We start from the raw sequence: 20,119 nt of genomic DNA, 5'->3' as shown, positions 1-20,119 counted from the left end.
CAACTGATTGGCTCAACCACATTAAGAAGGAAAGAAATTCCACAAATTAACTTTTAAGAAGGCACACCTGTTAATTGAAATGCATTCCAGGCGACTACCTCATGAAGCTGGTTGAGAGAATGCCAAGAGTGTGCAAAGCTGTCATCAAGGCAAAGGGTGGCTATTTGAAGAATCTCAAATATAAAATATACTTTTGGTTACTACATGATTCCATATGTGTTATTTCATAGTATTGATGTCTTCACTATTATTCTACAATGTAGAAAATAGTGAAAATAAAGAAAAACCCTTGAATGAGTAGGTGTTCTAAAACTTTTGACAAGTAATGTAGTGTTTTCAATAATACCATTACCAATCATGAGCTCTTTAATCCCACCCCTCAGCTAAGAGTAGGTAAATACCCTTAATGTAATCTCCATTGAACCTCACAGGATATAGGCCTACAGTAGGCCTATACATATCGTGTCAGGAACATCAATCATTAAACTTTCTTTGATAATCAAGCATTATGCCAATGACCAGCCAGAGAGCCACTAGATACTGTATCTAGGTAAAGAATCAAGAAGGGTGTGGAGGCTGGTATTCGAACGTCTTGTCATCCTGTCATCTTTTCAGAAGGTAGGCGACAGGAGCGACAGCGTGACGGGTGTGTCCCCAACCAACTCTGATTTGAGTGTGGTTAGTGTATGTGATGTGTTTGTGTGTGTGTCTGTTTGCATATATGTGTGTGTGAAAATGTGTGTATACAGTATGTGTATGTGTGTGTGTAAGGTTTTCATTATGTGTGTGTGTTTATGTGTACACGTGTATATGTTTGTGTGTGTACATGACGTGACGTGTGTGTATGTGTGTACTAATGTGTGTGTGTGTGTGTGTGTGTGTGTGTTCGCGGTGGGTTTGTTTAGACTGGTCGGGATTGGAAAAGCGTGAGAGACAGAGTGAGTGGGAAGAGGCCATACTTAGGGGTTCAAAGTGAAAAAGGGGAGGGACCTCCGTCGTTGCGGAGGAATGCAGAGCGAGCAGAGGAGGCCTGATGGTTAGCTGGAGATGGTGTAATTAAGGGGCGTGATTGTGAGAACCTTCTCTGGGCCCGCAAAAGGGTCCTAGATAAAAGAGTCTCGGGCCTTATCTGTATCTGTTACATGTGGATAATTACTTCAACACACAATCACACACTCACATGCACACATGGTGACTCTCCGTGAGACACAGAGAAGACCAGATGCCACCACCATACCTGAGAAAGCCTAGTAGAGCGAGTGATAGAGATGGCTGCTGCTAGTTGGCTGGCCTATAGATCAGTGGAGGCTGGTGGGAGGAGCTATAGAAGGACTGGCTCATTGTAATGGCTGAAATGGAATTAATGGAACAGAGTCAAACATGTGGTTTCCATATGTTTGATATGCTTGATACGTTCCATTTATTCCATTCCAGCCATTACAATTAGCCCGTCCTCCTATAGCTCCTCCTACCAGCCTCCTCCGCTATAGATTGTGGTTAGCCGACCAATCAGGCCACTTCGGAATTCTGAGGAGTGTCATAAATTAGACAGCTCGGGTGAGGGCTTCCTTTTAATCATGCAGCCCAGTGCGTCGCCCCGTCGGTGCGGCTCGTATAATTTGGGCCCCTGCCTGAACGTGCTATTTGCAGAGTAAAAGGCTTGATGACATGTCGCCCTCGCCGCACAGTGCTGCGTTTCAGCCCGGCAGGGTGGGGCGTGAGACGATAAGTGTGGCGTTGTGTTTCTCACCAAAGACATCAGCGTTGGTTAGTTAGTTTGGCAGGGGCTCGCAATGTTTTTGTTCCCCAACCCAAACTAACACAAAACCGAGGATTCTATCACAGCTGAATGCTAGCTTCCTAATCACAAAAAGTTCATTCTTACCCCGATCAATTATGCAATGTCTGATAACACTAAGCTTAGAATAAGCCATATCAAACATAAGTTGGAGGCACGGGTAACACTAACTTGCTTAAAAATTGTATTTAAAACCAAAACAAAAAAATAGAATCCCCCCACAAAAACAAAATGGAATCCCTCAAACCCATTCGTGGCTAGGACATGAGAACCAGGCTCCAGACTGTTGGATGTCAGGCTAGTGATCTGTTTTCCTGCCTGTGTTGAAAGGGGTCACAGTGAGGGAATGTTTCACTAACTTTACTGTTGTCATTTCACAGTTCACACTCTTCACCCGCTCACACTGAAAACCGAGTGTGCTGAAATATAGCATAGCCCTGGAGATATATGATTATATGATTCACAGGACATCAACACAGAGGCTTTCTTTTGGAAGGGGGCGGTAATCCTTTCAAGAACTCCATCTCCTTCCCCAAACCCCCTTAGTCTTCTATCAACTCCAGATGATATAAGTGTATACTGTACCGCTGCCTAGCCCTGGCCTTGCCGAGACCTCTTCTCTCCTCTCCTCTCTTAACTTCCCCTCCTCTCCCCGCATCGCCTCTCATCTCATCTCCTCTTCCTCCCACAGGGTGCAGGATAGATAACTGTGAGTCCTGCTTCAGTAAAGACTTCTGCACCAAGTGCAAGGCAGGGTTTTACCTGCACAAAGGGCGCTGCTCCGAGAAGTGCCCTGAGGGCTTTGCGGCCATGGAGGACACCATGGAGTGTGGAGGTAAGAAGGAAAACAGCACAGACATATGTGCGTCTGAAATAGCTCCCTATTCCCTATGTAGTGCACTACTGGGCTATGGTTCAAAGTAGTGCACTATATAGGGAATACGATGCCTTTTTGGAGTCATTCATATTGTGTTTGAAATATGGAAAGTCGACAATGTGGATCACATTGAGGCAGGATCTCCTCGAACTGATTGACTTTACCCAACAGTCTTTAACCTTCTAACCTCTAGTATATGTTTTTGAATGAAACAGTAGAAGGATGGAAAGGACCACACACCAAGAGGTTATGGCCATCCTATAGTCTTTTCACTATGTACTGTAGTAAACCTTTGTTTGGGCCCTCCATCGAGTCTCCCTGGTGCTACCCTTTAAATACTCATGTCTCTCCCCACACAGAGGGCTGCGAGGTGGGCCAGTGGAGCGAGTGGGGGTCCTGCACCAGGAGAAACAAAACCTGTGGCTTCAAGTGGGGTCTGGAGACCCGGACGCGGCACATCGTGAAGAAGCCGCCCAAGGACACGATACCCTGCCCCACCATCGCCGAGTCCAAGAGATGCAAAATGGCCATTAGGCACTGCAGGAGAGGTAAGACATATCACCGTATTGGCAGACAGCTGTTTGGGTGGGGAGATGGATAGTGTGTGTCATCCATCTCTATCTTTATGGTGTGTCTGTCATGTGCAAGTCTCTCCTCAAGGATTATAGTGATTTAGAGCAGGGGTGTCAAACTCATTCCATGGAGGGCCTAGTTTCTGTATGTTTTTTTTTTTTTTCCTTTCAATTAAGACCTAGACAACCAGGTGAGGGGAGTTCCTTACTAATTAGTGACCTTAATTAATCAATCAAGTACAAGGGAGGAGTGAAAACCCGCAGACACTCGGCCCTCTGTGGAATGAGTTTGACACCTGTGCTTTAGAGACTTGTATCTAGGGTAAGGGGATAAGAGGCCAGAACCCCTTCTTGGGAGAACCCATTTCCCCTCTCTGGTCTCAGAGTCCCACCAGGTATGTCTGCTGCTCTAGCCCACATTAACCCTGTGTGTCCCTCAAACACAAACCCACCACTTTCTGCCTTTTATTTAACCTTTTGGTTTTTAGGTGCACAGTGGCGTTTTCATGCATGAAATATCTGTATTTTTCCATGGCCGCCCCATTCAAGCCAGCTCACCAGGTTTTTCTGGGGTATATATCTTTTTTTTTTTCTCTCTCTCTCTCTCTCTCTTCAGTGGAATTCTTCAAAGTATGAACTGCAGGTTTCCTCAATGGCACTCTCTGTTTCCTCCCGTCCATTTGAAAGTTATTTGCGGTACGCACAGCATGTACGTCGACCATTAAATGAGAAGTCAGATCTGGAAATATTTTTTGTGTAAATACAGCTAGGAAAATATTTTTCCTGAAGGTATTCAGTTCTTCACAGATTATCCAAACACACCATTTAGAGTGATGGCCTCGTACAAGTGTGCTTATTGACGAGGTGATGACAGAAAAGCTGTCCCTAACTCAAATATGTCCCTAACTCAGTCGATGTGATTTTGGATTAGGATATGCTGTGCTTCCTTAGGCAAAACAAGGAGATATAGGAGTTATAGTGGCAAATTTGATTCAAGCCTTCCGAAAAATGATGAAAAAGAACATTGTTCAACAAAACCAGGAAAATATCCTACTCTCTCTCCAGGATTTTCCTAAATTTTTGGTATTGTATGTTAAATCCAAGTACCATTTATTGAGGTGGTGAGAGAGTAAATAAACTTCAAATAAACCATGATCGTCTCTCATATTCCAGCAATATTGAGGCAGACAGTGCTTTCTGGCTTGGAAACTGTCCCACTGGGCACAGACGTTAATTCAATGTCTATTCCACGTTGGTTCCACGTCATTCAGTGTGTGCCCAGTGGGGTGATTATGTGGCACATTTCGTTCCTATCCCTTGTCCTGGTTTCTTCTTTAGGAATCCCCCCCCCCCCCCCTAATTTAGCACTGCTTGCTTGACCTTTTCCAAAGTATTTTATGGTCTTCTTTAATTAAAACCTGGCATTGTTGGGCCTGTGTTACTGGCATAAATTATTTAGTATGAGGTCAGTGATGGGGAGTTATTGTGAAAAGTCTAAATTGAATGCATAGCAAAGCTAATTTTCTGCTAGCCTGTAGAAACCAAATGTGGGGGCCTCTAACGTCGACCTCGCTTATCACTCCTGTCTCATGGTTGACACGGTCATTGTCAGTATTAGTGTCTTCACCCCATTCAATGTCTCTGGGAATGGTCCATGGCTTCAATTTAGTTGTGTAGTTAAAGTTGTCTGTAGTTGTTGCAGTGTGCTCTTTTTGGTTACAAAAATGGCAGAGGTGGCTCGTATCATAAAGTTGTGTTTTGTACTTAAACAGCACTGTTAACTCCCCGACCCTCAAGCCGCTCAACCCTAAGTGGTAGTGAGAAATCCTACCCCACCAAAACAAAGCCTGTGAAACTAAAGACTCGTCAATGTCAAGCTGTTTAAATAACTACTATGTAAAATGGAAGCCATTTAAGTCGAGCGGGATAAGGGAATGCCAAGAAAGCAAAGAAGAAGAAGTACTCAGGGTTCCACACAGCCCAGAGATTCATTTAAGGCAGGCAGCATGGACCCAGTCCCAGTTCCAGACTGACTGACATTGTAAAATAATCACTTCCCATAAGTGATAATAAAGAGTAATCCAACGGGAGGAATGTCTGTCTTTCCCTTTGGTGTGCAGGTGACCAGGAAGTGGTCCAAGCCGGTGGATGAAGATCAAGAGGTTCATGGAAAGGCCTCATTACGCCCGGGTTCATTATGAAATACCTCCCATTTGACCTCATAAATTACAACAGATTCCAGGGACTTTGGGCAGTAAGGCCCTCCAATGCTATCTAATACACCACGGCTTTGCTCCGCAATATAACAAATTACGTCTTAAGAAGTGAATAGGATTATGCCCAGGCTATAACCACAATGTATGTTTTTTCTTCTAAATATACCGTTACAACAATACAACCCAACAAGAAAATAAGTTAGTGTGTGAACTAGAGTAGAATCCCGAGTGACACGAAAGAAAGAAAGGCTGGGTTAAGAAAATTTGGACTGCATGTAATTTCTTCCCACTGAACACCAGTATTTGGGATAAGTATTGGATTAGATTGCTGTCGATTAAATGAGACAGGAAATATATATACAGTAATCCCTCGTTTATCGCGGGGGTTACGTTCCGAAAATGACCCGCGATAAGTGAAATCCGCGAAATAGAAAACTTTTTTTTTTTTACAATTAGCAACTATTACATGTATACAAATACAGTGACTCACGTGTAGGCCGTTTCGTCGACATTATGGGTTTAGAAGATGTTCGAAATTACAAGATAATTTGGCCAACTTAATGTAAATTTGCCAAGCTGTTTTATGTACGTACACATAACTGCACGAGACGACAAAATGATAGCACAATTTGTAGCATGTTTTGATACAAGAAGCGGGAGTGAGTTTTTAGCGAATCAGAATGCAGAGCACAATGCACCAAAAAAAAAAAAAAAATGCATTATGAAAATCCGCGAAATAGCGAATCCGCGATAAGTGAACCGCGAAGTGGCGAGGGATCACTGTATATACACACTGCTCAAAAAAATTAAGGGAACACTAAAATAACACATCCTAGATCTGAATGAATGAAATAATCTTATTAAATACTTTTTTCTTTACATAGTTGAATGTGCTGACAACAAAATCACACAAAAATTATCAATGGAAATCAAATGTATCAACCCATGGAGGTCTGGATTTGGAGTCACCCTCAAAATTAAAGTGGAAAACCACACTACAGGCTGATCCAACTTTGATGTAATGTCCTTAAAACAAGTCCAAATGAGGCTCAGTAGTGTGTGTGGCCTCCACGTGCCTGTATGACCTCCCTACAACGCCTGGGCAGGCTCCTGATGAGGTGGCGGATGGTCTCCTGAGGGATCTCCTCCCAGACCTGGACTAAAGCATCCGCCAACTCCTGGACAGTCTGTGGTGCAACGTGGCGTTGGTGGATGGAGCGAGACATGATGTCCCAGATGTGCTCCATTGGATTCAGGTCTGGGGAACGGGCGGGCCAGTCCATAGCATCAATGCCTTCCTCTTGCAGGAACTGCTGACACACTCCAGCCACGAGGTCTAGCATTGTCTTGCATTAGGAGGAACCCAGGGCCAACCGCACCAGCATATGGTCTCACAAGGGGTCTGAGGATCTCATCTCGGTACCTAATGGCAGTCAGGCTACCTCTGGCGAGCACATGGAGGGCTGTGCGGCCCCCCAAAGAAATGCCACCCCACACCATGACTGACCCACCGCCAAACCGGTCATGCTGGAGGATGTTGCAGGCAGCAGAACGTTCTCCACGGCGTCTCCAGACTCTGTCACGTCTGTCACATGTGCTCAGTGTGAACCTGCTTTCATCTGTGAAGAGCACAGGGCGCCAGTGGCGAATTTGCCAATCTTGGTGTTCTCTGGCAAATGCCAAACGTCCTGCATGGTGTTGGGCTGTAAGCACAACCCCCACCTGTGGACGTCGGGCCCTCATACCACCCTCATGGAGTCTGTTTCTGACCGTTTGAGCAGACACATGCACATGTGTGGCCTGCTGGAGGTCATTTTGCAGGGCTCTGGCAGTGCTCCTCCTGCTCCTCCTTGCACAAAGGCGGAGGTAGCAGTCCTGCTGCTGGGTTGTTGTCCTCCTACGGCCTCCTCCACGTCTCCTGATGTACTGGCCTGTCTCCTGGTAGCACCTCCATGCTCTGGACACTACGCTGACAGACACAGCAAACCTTCTTGCCACAGCTCGCATTGATGTGCCATCCTGGATGAGCTGCACTACCTGAGCCACTTGTGTGGGTTGTAGACTCCGTCTCATGCTACCACTAGAGTGAAAGCACCGCCAGCATTCAAAAGTGACCAAAACATCAGCCAGGAAGTATAGGAACTGAGAAGTGGTCTGTGATCACCAACTGCAAAACCAGTCCTTTATTGGGGGTGTCTTGCTAATTGCCTATAATTTCCACCTGACATAATCCCTCATCAAGAAAATATACATGGAGAGAGATAGTCAAAGCCCAGATAATGTCAAGGACGTCAAGGAACAAAGCATTTCTCACCGAAACGCGAGGATACGTCTAAAGCGTGTCTGATATATTCATGACATCTCACCGTACTGTATAAACAATATGATATAGTTTTCCCTTCCACCACCATGTTTCAATTTATTTTCTCTACTGGTATTGACATAATAGCTTGCCACTGGGCACAAACTGGCTGGATTAACATTGTTTCAATGTAATTTGTCAACGTATTGTGACTTGGAATCTACGTGGAAAATACATTGGATTTGAAAAAGTAATCAAAGCTGTTGTTTTGAGGGTGAAACTTAAACCACAGGATTATGTCATCATAGTAAACACATTTCAACATAGACAAACCTTGTATAAAATATGTTGAATTTGTACCTTTAAAACAACGTCAGATCTTCAATGTAATATCCAGTATCAGAAAACAAAATAGATTCACTGTTGCTGTCAAAGTCATTCCAAAGGGTACAGTGAGGGAAAAAAGTATTTGATCCCCTGCTGATTTTGTACGTTTGCCCACTGACAAAGACATGATCAGTCTATACTTTTAATGGTAGGTTTATTTGAACAGTGAGAGACAGAATAACAACAAAAAAATCCAGAAAAACGCATGTCAAAGATGTTATAAATTGAATTGCATTTTAATGAGGGTAATAAGTATTTGACCCCTCTGCAAAACATGACTTAGTACTTGGTGGCAAAACCCTTGTTGGCAATCACAGAGGTCAGACGTTTCTTCTCCAGGTTTGCACACATCTCAGGAGGAATTTTGTTCCACTCCTCTTTGCAGATCTTCTCCAAGTCATTAAGGTTTCGAGGCTGATGTTTGACAACTCGAACCTTCAGCTCCCTCCACAGATTTTCTATGGGATTAAGGTCTGGAGACTGACTAGGCCACTCCTTAATGTGCTTCTTCTTGAGCCACTCCTTTGTTGCCTTGGCCGTGTGTTTTGGGTCATTGTCATGCTGGAATACCCATCCACAACCAATTTTCAATGCCCTGGCTGAGAGAAGGAGGTTCTCACCCAAGATTTGACGGTACATGGCCCCGTCCATCTTCCCTTTGATGCGGTGAAGTCGTCCTGTCCCCTTAGCAGAAAAACACCCCCAAAGCAAAATGTTTCCACCTCCATGTTTGATGATGGGGATGGTGTTCTTGGGGTCATAGGCAGCATTCCCCCCTCCTCCAAACACGGCGAGTTGAGTTGATGCCAAAGAGCTCGATTTTGGTCTCATCTGACCACAACACTTTCACCCAGTTCTCCTCTGAATCATTCAGATGTTCATTGGCAAACTTCAGACGGCCCTGTATATGTGCTTTCTTGAGCAGGGGGTCCTTGCGGGTGCTGCAGTATTTCAGTCCTTCACGGCGTAGTGTGTTACCAATTGTTTTCTTGGTGACTATGGTCCCAGCTGCCTTGAGATCATTGACAAGATCCTCCCGTGTAGTTCTGGGCTGATTCCTCACCGTTCTCATGATCATTGCAACTCTACGAGTTGAGATCTTGCATGGAGCCCCAGGCCGAGGAAGATTGACAGTTCTTTTGTGTTTCTTCCATTTGCGAATAATCGCACCAACTGTTGTCACCTTCTCACCAAGCTGCTTGCCGATGGTCTTGTAGCCCATTCCAGCCTTGTGTAGGTCTACAATCTTGTCCCTGACATCCATGGAGAGCTCTTTGGTCTTGGCCATGGTGGAGAGTTGATTGATTGCTTCTGTGCACAGGTGTCTTTTATACAGGTAACAAACTGAGATTAGGAGCACTCCCTTTAAGAGTGTGCTCCTAATCTCAGCTCGTTACCTGTATAAAAGACACCTGGGAGCCAGAAATCTTTTTGATTGAGAGGGGGTCAAATACTTATTTCCCTCAAATCAATTCATAACATTTTTGACATGCGTTTTTCTGGATTTTTTTGTTGTTATTCTGTCTCTCACTGTTCAAATAAACCTACCATTAAAATTATAGACTAATCATTTCTTTGTCAGTGGGCAAATGTACAAAATCAGCAGGGGATCAAATACTTTTTTCCCTCACTGTAGATTTAATAGACAATAGACAAGAACAACATAAGATATTACATTAAATTCAAAATAGAAAATTCACCAAGAGACAACCAAAATACTATTTACACACTATTCATATATACATATTCATATTCTTATATACAGTACAGTTAAATTAGATCTTTAGAAAGAGGAGATACAAGATGTTTTTTATCTATTTTTTTTTAAGCTAAACTTGCTTTTTGCCTGAGTAACCTCTGATGGCAGAGCATTCCACGATGACAAGGCTCTATACATAATTGAGCGACGCATTAAATCTGTTTTTGGTTTGGGTACCGTGAAGAAACCCATAGTGGCGTGTCTGGTGGCGTATGTATGTCTGTTTACCAAAAGTGTAAGTTAAAGAATAGGACTGAATCAAATCAACAAAATTACATGATGGATTCACGTCTCCAACTCAACCAAAAATAAATGTTGTAGAATGGGATTAAGCCAGAGGCTCAGATGGAACTATCCAAGCAGTAGATACATCTCCTTTAAACGTATATATTTTGTTGCGTTGTCAACCAAACACAATTCAATATTACTTTTACAGTAAATAGCCTAAAGTTAAGGCTATCTGACATTGTATTCCTATTTGAACCTTGCCGTGCTTTTAAAATGATTGAAAGCCCTGTGATAGACATTGGGTGACAACTAAACCAAAAATCAGACATTGTTTTTGCATTGGAATTAGGTTGTGCTTTTAGATGGTTGAAATCATAGTGATAGGACATTGGAAATTCAACTTTTGGCTGTCTTTTTGAGCGGGTTAATATAGGTTGTAGTCTCGTTGTCAACCAAATATTCCCCAATTGTCCACGTTGAAATTAGGTGGTGTACCCAGTGGGTATATTCTGACTCAGCTAGCATGGCGTCTCTGCAACCTGGACTCAGGGGTAGACATAACACCCTCCTTTCATTTTTGCTTTCTGTAACATTCTGTCTTATGTAACCATACCAAACATAACATATCATACTAATTTGAGTGTCTCAGATTTCCATTTACTATGTTATGTCTGGTCTATGAGACCAGCCTGGTCTCTGTAGTTACCAGACAACCAGAGAGTTGGTCTTGTTGCTTGGCTGCTTTTCCCTGTTGGGCAGTGGTGTAAAATATTTAAGTAAAAATACTTTAAAGTACTACTTAAGTCATTTTGTTTAGGTATCTGTACTTTATTTTTTTTTACAACTTATACTTTTACTTCACTACATTCCTAAAGGAAATCATGTACTTTTTACTCCATACATTTTCCCTGACACCCAAAAGTACTTGTTACATTTTGAATGGAGGACTGAAAAATAGTCCCTGGTCATCCCTACTGCCTCTGATCTGGCAGACTCACTAAACACATATGCTTAGTTTGTAAATGATGTCTGTGTTGGAGTGTGCCCTTGGCTAAAATAAAAAAACATAAGTAAAAATAAGGAATTTGAAATTATATATACTTTTACTTTTGATACTTAAGTATATTTTAGCAATTACATTTACTTTTGATACTTAAGTATATTTAAAACCAAATACTTTTAGACCTTTACTCAAGTAGTGTTTTCCTGGGTGACTTTCACTTTTACTTGAGTCATTTTCTATTAAGATATCTTTACTTTTACTCAAGTATGACAACTGGGTACTTTTTCCACCACTGCTGTTGGGTGCCAGTCTTCTTCTCCTCACCTCTTCCCTCCTTCAGGGCAAGTAGACAGACTGCTGTTCTGTTCCTTCCATCCTCTCCTCTCCCCTCTCCCCAGGGTGGTCCACTGAAAGGGCCATAAACATGCCTTATTAATAGCTGCTCCATTGGCCTCTGTTTTTTTTTTCTCTCTCTCTCTCTCTCTCTCTCTCTCTCTCTCTCTCTCTCTCTCTCTCTCTCTCTCTCTCTCTCTCTCTCTCTCTCTCTCTCTCTCTCTCTCTTAAATTCATTATGCTTTAATGGCATGATGACAAGTTCAATGTTGGCAAAGCAAAGTGATACCCATAACAATTAGGAAAACAACAGTGACAACAATAAGAATTGTAGCTATGAGAAGAAAAAAATATAACAATAAATATCCAATACAAAAATGTAATAATGGTCAACTGTTCAGAAATCTAATTCAAGAAACAAAATTGTCTATTATAATACATGGAGAAATTAGTAAAAAATATATGTTTCTTCCCTTAGCTTGTGGCAAGCTGTGACATATTGTGCTGCCAACTCATACATATCAGACCTTTCCCCCAAAAGTAAAGAGTATAAGTTTCTCTTTGTTTGATTGTTCTGTGAATGTGTGTGAGAATGTGATTTGAAGGAGTCAGGCGCAGGAGGGTAAGTCACCGAATACAGAGTTTATTCCGTATGACACAGTTACGCTGGATAGCGTCAACAAAATACAGGCACACGGGGAACAATATCCCCGGAAATACAAGGTACGGGTAGCTCAATCGAGCTACACTCAACTCACAAATAACAATCACCCACAAGGACAAGGTGGGTAGAGGGAACACTTATACATGTACTAATGAGGGGATATGAACCAGGTGAGTGTAATTGACAAGACAAATGGAATGATGAGATATGGAGCGGCATTAGCTAGAAGGCCGGTGACGACAAACGCCAAAGCCTGCCCGAACAAGGAGTGGAGGCAGCTTCGGAGGAAGTCGTGACAGTACCCTCCCCCTTGACGCGCAGCTCCAGCAGCGCGCCGACCCCGACCTCGGGGACAGCCAGGAGGACGCGGAGCAGGGCGAGCCGGATGGCGACGGTGGAAATCCCGCAACAGGGAGGGATCGAGGATATCCCTCACCGGTACCCAGCACCGTTCCTCCGGACCGTACCCCTCCCACTCCACAAGGTACTGAAGGCCCCCCACCCGACGCCTTGAATTCAGGATGGAACGGACGGAGTACGCCGGGGCCCCCTCGATGTCCAGAGGAGGCGGAGGGACCTCCTGCATCTCAGACTCCTGGAGCGGACCAGCCACCACCGGCCTGAGGAGAGACACATGAAACAAGGGGTTAATACGGTAATCGGGGGGAAATATAGGTGACCTCGTTGATTCTCCTCAGGACTTTAAACGGCCCCACAAACCGCGGGCTCAGCTTCCGGCAGGGCAGGCGGAAGGGCAGATTCCGGGTCGAGAGCCAGACCCGATCACCCGGTACGAAGACTGGGGCCTCACTGCGGTGGCAGTCAGCGTTGGCCTTCTGATAACGCCCGGCGCGTTGGAGGTGGACGTGGGCAGCGTCCCACGTCTCCTCTGCGCGCCGAAATCAGTCATCCACCACAGGAGCCTCAGTCTGGCTCTGGTGCCACGGTGCCAGAACCGGTTGGTAACCCAACACACATTGAAATGGGGTTAGGTTAGTGGAGGAGTGCCGGAGAGAGTTCTGGGCATATTCAGCCCATGGCAAGAACACCGACCAATCCCCTGGCCGGTCCTGGCAGGAACATACCCACATCCTGATTTACCCGTTCCACCTGCCCATTAGACTCGGGGTGGAACCCAGAGGTCAGGCTGACGAGACCCCCAGACGATCCATGAACGCCTTCCAGACCTTGGATGTGAACTGGGGACCTCGGTCAGACACTATATCTTCTGGTACCCCGTAGTGCCGGAAGACGTGTGTAAACAGGGCCTCCGCAGTTTGCAGGGCCGTGGGGAGACCGGGCAGAGGAAAGAGGCGGCAGGCCTTGGAAAAGCGGTCTACAATGACCAGGATGGTGGTGTTACCTTGGGAAAGGGGAAGATCAGTCAGGAAATCAACACTTAGGTGAGACCATGGTCGTTGTGGAATTGGTAAAGGTTGTAACTTACCCGCTGGGAGGTGCCTAGTTGCCTTACTCTGGGCGCACACCGAGCAGGAGGAGACATACACCCTCACGTCCTTAGCCAAGGTAGGCCATCAGTATTTTCCGGTCAGGCAGCGCACTGTACGACCGATACCTGGGTGACCAGAGGAGGGTGACGTGTGTGCCCAGTAGATCAGACGATCACGTACAAGAGCAGGCACCTACTGCAGCCCAGCTGGACACTGAGGTGTAGATGGATCTGTGCGTAATGCCTGCTCTATATCCGCGTCCATCGCCCATACTACCGGCGCCACAATGCAGGAAGACGGGAGTATGGGGGTGTTGTCTCTGGGCCTCTCCTCTGTATCATACAGCCGTGACAATGCGTCTGCCTTCACGTTCTTCGTACCCGGGATGTATGACAGTGTAAAATCGAACTGGGTGAAGAATAGGGCCCACCTGGCCTGGCGAGGATTCAGCCTCCTCACTGCCCGGATGTACTCCAGGATACGGTGGTCCGTCCAGACGAGGAAAGGGTGTTTCGCCCTTTCGAGCCAATGCCTCCACACGGTCAAAGCTCGGACAACAGCCAACAGCTCCCGATCACCAAAGTCGTAGTTCTGTTCCACCAGGCTGAGCATCTTAGAGAAGAAGGCACAGGGGCGGAGCTTGGGTGGCGTGCCTGAGCGTTGAGATAGGACAGCGCCTATCCCTACCTCGGACGCATCCACCTCCACTACGAACAGTAGTGATGGATCAGGGTGGACCAGTACCGGGGCTGAGGTGAACAGACCCCTCAGTTTCCTTAAGGCCAGGTCAGCCTCAGCAGACCAGCGGAGCCGGGACGGCATACCCTTCAACAGAGATGTAATGGGAGCTGCGACCTTGCCTAAGCCCTGGATAAACCTCTGATAGAAGTTGGCAAAGCCCAGAAAGCGCTGCATCTCCTTAACCGTGGTGGGAGTCGGCCAATTGCGCACGGCTGAAATGTAATCCCCCTCCATCTCCACCCCTGAGGTGGTAATGCGGTATCAGAGGAAGGAGATGGACTGCTGGAAAAAACAAACACTTTTCTGCCTTGGCATAAAGGTCATTTTCCAACAGCCGGGCCAGCACTTTGCGAACCAGGGACACATGCTCGGCGCGCGTAGCGGAATACACCAGAATGTAATCGATGTAGACCACTACACCGCAACCAAGCATGTCCCGAAACACCTTGTTCACAAAGGACTGGAAGACAGATGGAGCATTCATCAAACCGTACGGCATCACCAGGTATTCGTAATGCCCCGTGGTTGTGCTGAATGCTGGCTTCCATTCATCCCCCTCCCGAACACACACCAGGTTGTACGCACTCCTGAGATCTAATTAGGTGAAGAAGCGCACCCCATGCATTGACTCGATCACTGACGGAATGAGGGGGAGAGGATAACTAAACCTGATCGTCTCCTTGTTCAGTGGTCAATAATCAATGCACGGGCGCAGACCGCCGTCTTTCTTCTTCACAAAGAGGAAACTCGAGGAGGTGGGTGAAGTGTAGGGACATATATACCCCTGGCTCAGGGACTCATGACGTATGTTTCCATAGCCGCCGTTTCAGCCTGCGACAGGGGGTACACATTACTCCTGGGAGGTACAGCGTCTACCCGGAGGTTTATCGCGCAATCCCCCTGCCCGATGAGGTGGTAACTTGGTAGCCTGCGTCTTTGAAAACGTGTGCGCCAAATCAAGGTATTCGGGGGGAATGCGCACGGTGGAGGTACTGTCTGGACTTTCCACCGTGGTTGCACCAATGGAAACACCTAGACACCTACCCTGACACTCTCGCAACCTCCCCGTGAGAACCCTCTGCGGCCATGAGAAGGTGGGGTTGTGGAGTGCTAACCAAGGGATACCTAATACCACAGGGAAAGCAGGGTACTCAATAATAAAAAAAGTGATCTACTCACAATGAGTCTCCTGGGTAATCATGGTGACTGGTGCAGTAAATTCCTGAACAAACCGGGACCCTAATGGTCGACTATCAAGTGCTCTAATGGGGAGTGGAATGGATAGGGGAACCAATGAAATACCTAGACGGCGTGAGAATGCCCTGTCCATAAAGTTCCCAGCTGCGCCTGAATCGACTAGCGCCTTACACTGGGGAACTACCATGTGATCGGGAAAGTAGATGGGTAGGGTACAGTGCGCAGCAGAGGGCTCTGAACGAGTGTGGGTGTTCGATACCTGGGGTGATGCGAGAGTGCCCTGCCTGCCACCTCTAGACCCAAAAGAGCGTTTACTGTCGCTGTCGTCCTCCGCTCTCTCGGATGGCGGCTCCACCCAGCTCCATCAGCTCGGGAGCCGAGTCGGCCGGGGTGGGAACGAGCAGACCCCTTCCAGGACGTCCTCTGGCTGCCTGCAGGTTGTCCAAACGGATGGCCATGTCCACCAGTTGCGTGAAAGACAACATGGTGTCCCGGCAAGCTAGCTCCCGTTGGACGTCCTCCCGCAGATGGCATCGGAAATGGTCGATAAGGGCCCGCTCGTTCCACCCGGATCCCGCTGCCAGAGTCCGAAACTCCAAAGCGAAGTCCTGCGTGGTCCTCGTCCCCTGCCTCAGGTGGACCAGCCGCTCGCTCACCTCTCGACCTTCGGGCGGGTGATCGAAGACCGCCCGAAAGAGGCAAGCGAACTCCCCGTAGTTCTCCAACGTGGCTCCACCTTTGTTCCACACCACGTTGGCCCACTCCAGGGCTTTCCCCAAGAGGCAGGAGACGAGGGCGGACACCTTCTCCCGCTCCGATGGGGCCGGCCTGATGCTGGAGAAATAGAGCTCCAGTTGGAGGAGGAATCCTTGGCAGAGCGCCGCTGTCCCGTCTAACTCCCGTGGTCGGGATATCTGGATCCCTCCGGGTGCTGGGGTGTGGGTGGCTGGATCCAGTTGACCAGCTGGTCTCGACAGATCGGGTCCTCCCCTCTCCTGGCATTGGACGACCTGAAGAACCCGATCCATTGCTTCCCCCAAGCTGGCCAGCATCGTGGAATGCTCCTGGACCCGTGCCACGACTCCAGGCATGCGCTCCTCTCCCGCTGACTCCATAGTGGAGGTGGGTGATTCTGTGAGAATGTGATTTGAAGGAGTCAGGCGCAGGAGGGTAAATCACCGAATACAGAATTTATTCCGTAGGACACAGTTACGCTGGATAGCGTCAACAAAATACAGGCACACGGGGAACAATATCCCCGGAAATACAAGATAGGGGTAGCTCAACCGAGCTACACTCAATTCACAAGTAACAATCACCCACAAGGACAAGGGGAACAGAGGGAACACTTATACGTGTACTAATGAGGGGATATGAACCAGGTGTGTGTAATTGACAAGACAAGACAAATGGAATGATGAGATATGGAACGGCAGTAGCTAGTAGGCCGGTGACGACGAACGCCGAAGCCTGCCCGAACAAGGAGGGGAGGCAGCTTTGGAGGAAGTCGTGACAATGTGGACATTTTCATTTTTCATTTGGGGAAGAAGGAATCTGTAACCAATATGTATTTGGGGCAGAAGATTAGAAAGTGTTCTTCATGTTCTATTTCTCCCAACCCACAGTGATGACATAATCGCTCTGGCCAGCCATGTTTTTTTGATGGCGTCCTGTTTCAATTGCCAGGCTAGGATCACTAATTATGTATTTAGTTAAAGATTAAATCTGCATTAGGCGGAAACAGCACCCACCACCATTGTTATTGTTTTTGTTGCCAAGCTGAAGAGATGTCGCGCAGCATGGTAAAACAATTGCAGTACATATTGTGCTCTTGCAATGATGTCAGAGGGGAAAAAACAGTGTTTGTTGTTTGCAGTAACTTCTTTGTTGTTGTAATATTGCAGACGGACTTGGCAGTTTCACCATTTAAGGTTTTTCTTTGTTTGGGGTCTTTTAAACGGGTTAAGTATTCAGTGAAGTCTCTTTCCAATGCTCGATGGAATGGGGAATGGCCCCTTTCTCCTAACCTCCGAGCGACGGGTTATTCCATTTTAATACTATTAGATGTTGTGTAAACAACTTAAAATCTTTAAGCTCTAGAAACACCTACTTAATCTTTATGTAATCCCTGGTTTTGGAATTTAGGCTGAGTAGTAAGGTCTTACACAAACACGCCATTGAAACTCATTGGCTAATTTTCTACTGCTCGGCAAATCCTCTTTCAGATTCACAGACGGCTCCAAAGTCACTAGTTGTCATTGACAAGCGGGACATTTGTGTAACTCTTGTTTGCATTTTCTGTGTAAATAGGCCAAGTAATGATTAGTCAACCCAGAGTGGATAATATCTATCCACACAAAGACAGAGAGATGAGATGAGCCAGGCACCATGGTGACAGGGGAGGGAGAGTGTAAGGCAGACTGAGAGAGAAAGAGAGAGACCCCATAATGATTATCTATGGTCATTGGATTAGGTACCTGTGCTGGGAGCAGAGAGGAGCAGCAGTAGTAGGCCAGTGTGGTGGGGAGCTAATGATCTCCCCTGTGTGTAAGAGGAGAAACCTTCTCTGCTGTAGAGCTCATCTGAGGCCAAGCCCTCCATCGCACTGTCATCAATCATACACTTAGCTAAACTTCTCAGAACAGGCTGCGAGCACTTGCCTTAGCCAGGCAGCAAATGCTTCTCATTGGAAAACCACTTGTGTGTGTGTCCGTGTCTGTACAAGTGTGCAGTGCATACTGTATGTGTACTGTACCTTTTTTCCGTAGAGAAATCATCACAGCCTATGAAAAAAGTTGAATGTATTGGTAACTTGTAACTTGTTATACAGTATTAGTATTTCAGTATTAGTAGTATTTCAGTATTTCAGTTTCCATATAAAGTTACATGGCTAGATGAAAGCTAGAAGGCCTGTGAGGTCTTCGTCAGCCGTTCAAGAGCTATGGAATCTGACAGAGTGACTGGCAGCAGCTTTGTGCTCAGCAGTCACCTCATTGTGTCCACAGGCTCTGTCTCACCCGGTGTGGTTATGAAGTGAACACACAGGGCTGTGGACCAGGTTCTGTCTAAGTCTAAGTGTGGGTCTGTAGATTCTGTCTACCCCAGTGTGGTTCTACAGTGTGGTTCTGTAGGGAACACAGAGCTCTGTGGACCTCCTTGACGTCTCCGTCTGGGAACCATGTGTGGCGGTCGGTTTGGTCCTCCTGTAAAACGATGCACTGAGAACTGTGACTGCCCCAAATCCGTTTGGGAGGAAGCGCGGCCGCCTGTCTGTAACACACACCGTCCGTGACACCAACTAGCTCAAGCTAGGATTCGCTTGATGTGTGTGTGTTTGTGTGTCTGTGCCAAATCAAATCAAAGTTTATTTGTCACATGACAAAATACAACGGGTGTAAGCCATACAGTGAAATGCTTACATACAAGCTCTTACTTAGAAGCTCTAGTGTGTGTGTGTGTGTGTGTGTACTGTGTCACACAGAATTTGCCTGTTTACGGTAAGAAAACCAAGCGATTTAGGCACTGGCAAAGGCTATCCGCTGATCGCATCTGACTCCAGCTCATTTTTGGATGTCTGTGTGTCTGTCAGACGTACCCCGCTCCCTCTCCTGCTGCCATCATCATGCCAGTTTGCGGAACACAGACTGACGGACTTTCACTGAAGAGCTAACTCCTCTCTTATGGAGCGCGCTCCTCTCCTTTTCCTACACAGAGAAGTTCATGGGACAGGCCTCGTCCAAACCAAACAGCAAGTGCTTTGCCTTTGCCACCACACTTAACCAAACCTCTATTCCTATTCATCCTGTCCTTTCTGTGAGGCTTTAAAAGGACATTATTTGTAGATGATGATTCCTGAGTCCTGATGATTCCACGGCAGATCCGGAATGGGGCGGATCTCAGGCGAACTCCGGCCTTAGTAATATCGTGGAAAATCCAGATAAATGTATTTCCCGCCAGCGGGAGTGGGCCGCCAAGTGTTTTCCCAGGGCAGACGGAGAGCACTAATTGGCTGCTGGCCTGTCAGAGTGATTATGCGCGCCCCACGCGGCAGTCTGTTGTGACTGCGAGAGCCATGGCCTAATCTTCATTTAATTAGCCCGCTCGGCTCGGCCGACACGGTAGCCACTAAGTGGGGCCTCAGAAGTGCCGCGCCCTGATGCTCCCCGCCTCTCCCCGCAGCCACAGGGGCAGCTCTCTCCCCCCTCTGACATCTACCATCCACTGCTGTTCTCAAGAGCTGGTGACATGGTGACATGCATTAACTATGTAATGTATCTGAAATGAGTCATTAAGATGTGATGAGTCAGGATATTCATGAACAGGTAGCTCTCGATGATAATGAGGACGTCGTTGAGCGTTGTGTGACATTCATTTCACCTCTGAGTTTGAGATTTGGAATATATTAGAATGGTGAGGTAGAGAGATTAGAGAGCGTTTACTGCCGTGTTTCTGAGACTCAGATAGAGGATCACGGGTCAGAAGGAAAGACATCAACCTGTCATTGGATTGGCCAGGACCTCTGCAGCCCTGGGCCAATGGCAGTTATAGCCACTGCTGCGGTCGCACTCACAAATTAACACACAAGTTCTGT

General features: G+C 46.7%; 1 protein-coding gene across 4 annotated transcripts in view; it reads left to right on the top strand.

The window, feature by feature from the left end:
* Positions 1 to 20,119, top strand: part of LOC311114035 (R-spondin-2-like) — a gene marked incomplete at both ends in the record, with an annotated part of 92,930 nt that overhangs the window by 51,442 nt on the left and 21,369 nt on the right. For 2 of the 4 annotated variants that reach the window (XM_084157150.1, XM_084157149.1), the window contains 2 exons: positions 2,490 to 2,633; positions 3,035 to 3,223. In XM_084157150.1, coding sequence (XP_084013276.1) covers positions 2,490 to 2,633; positions 3,035 to 3,223 — 333 coding nt within the window. Of the gene's footprint in view, positions 1 to 2,489; positions 2,634 to 3,034; positions 3,239 to 20,119 lie in introns of all 4 variants that reach the window. The other 2 variants (XM_084157148.1, XM_084157147.1) reach the window with 1 other exon arrangement.

This window comes from Coregonus lavaretus, assembly GCF_964263955.1.
Source record: "Coregonus lavaretus genome assembly, chromosome: 3".
Lineage (NCBI taxonomy): Eukaryota > Metazoa > Chordata > Actinopteri > Salmoniformes > Salmonidae > Coregonus > Coregonus lavaretus.
The sequence above is the reverse complement of the archived record's forward strand: the minus strand, read 5'-3'. Positions and strand labels throughout refer to the sequence as shown.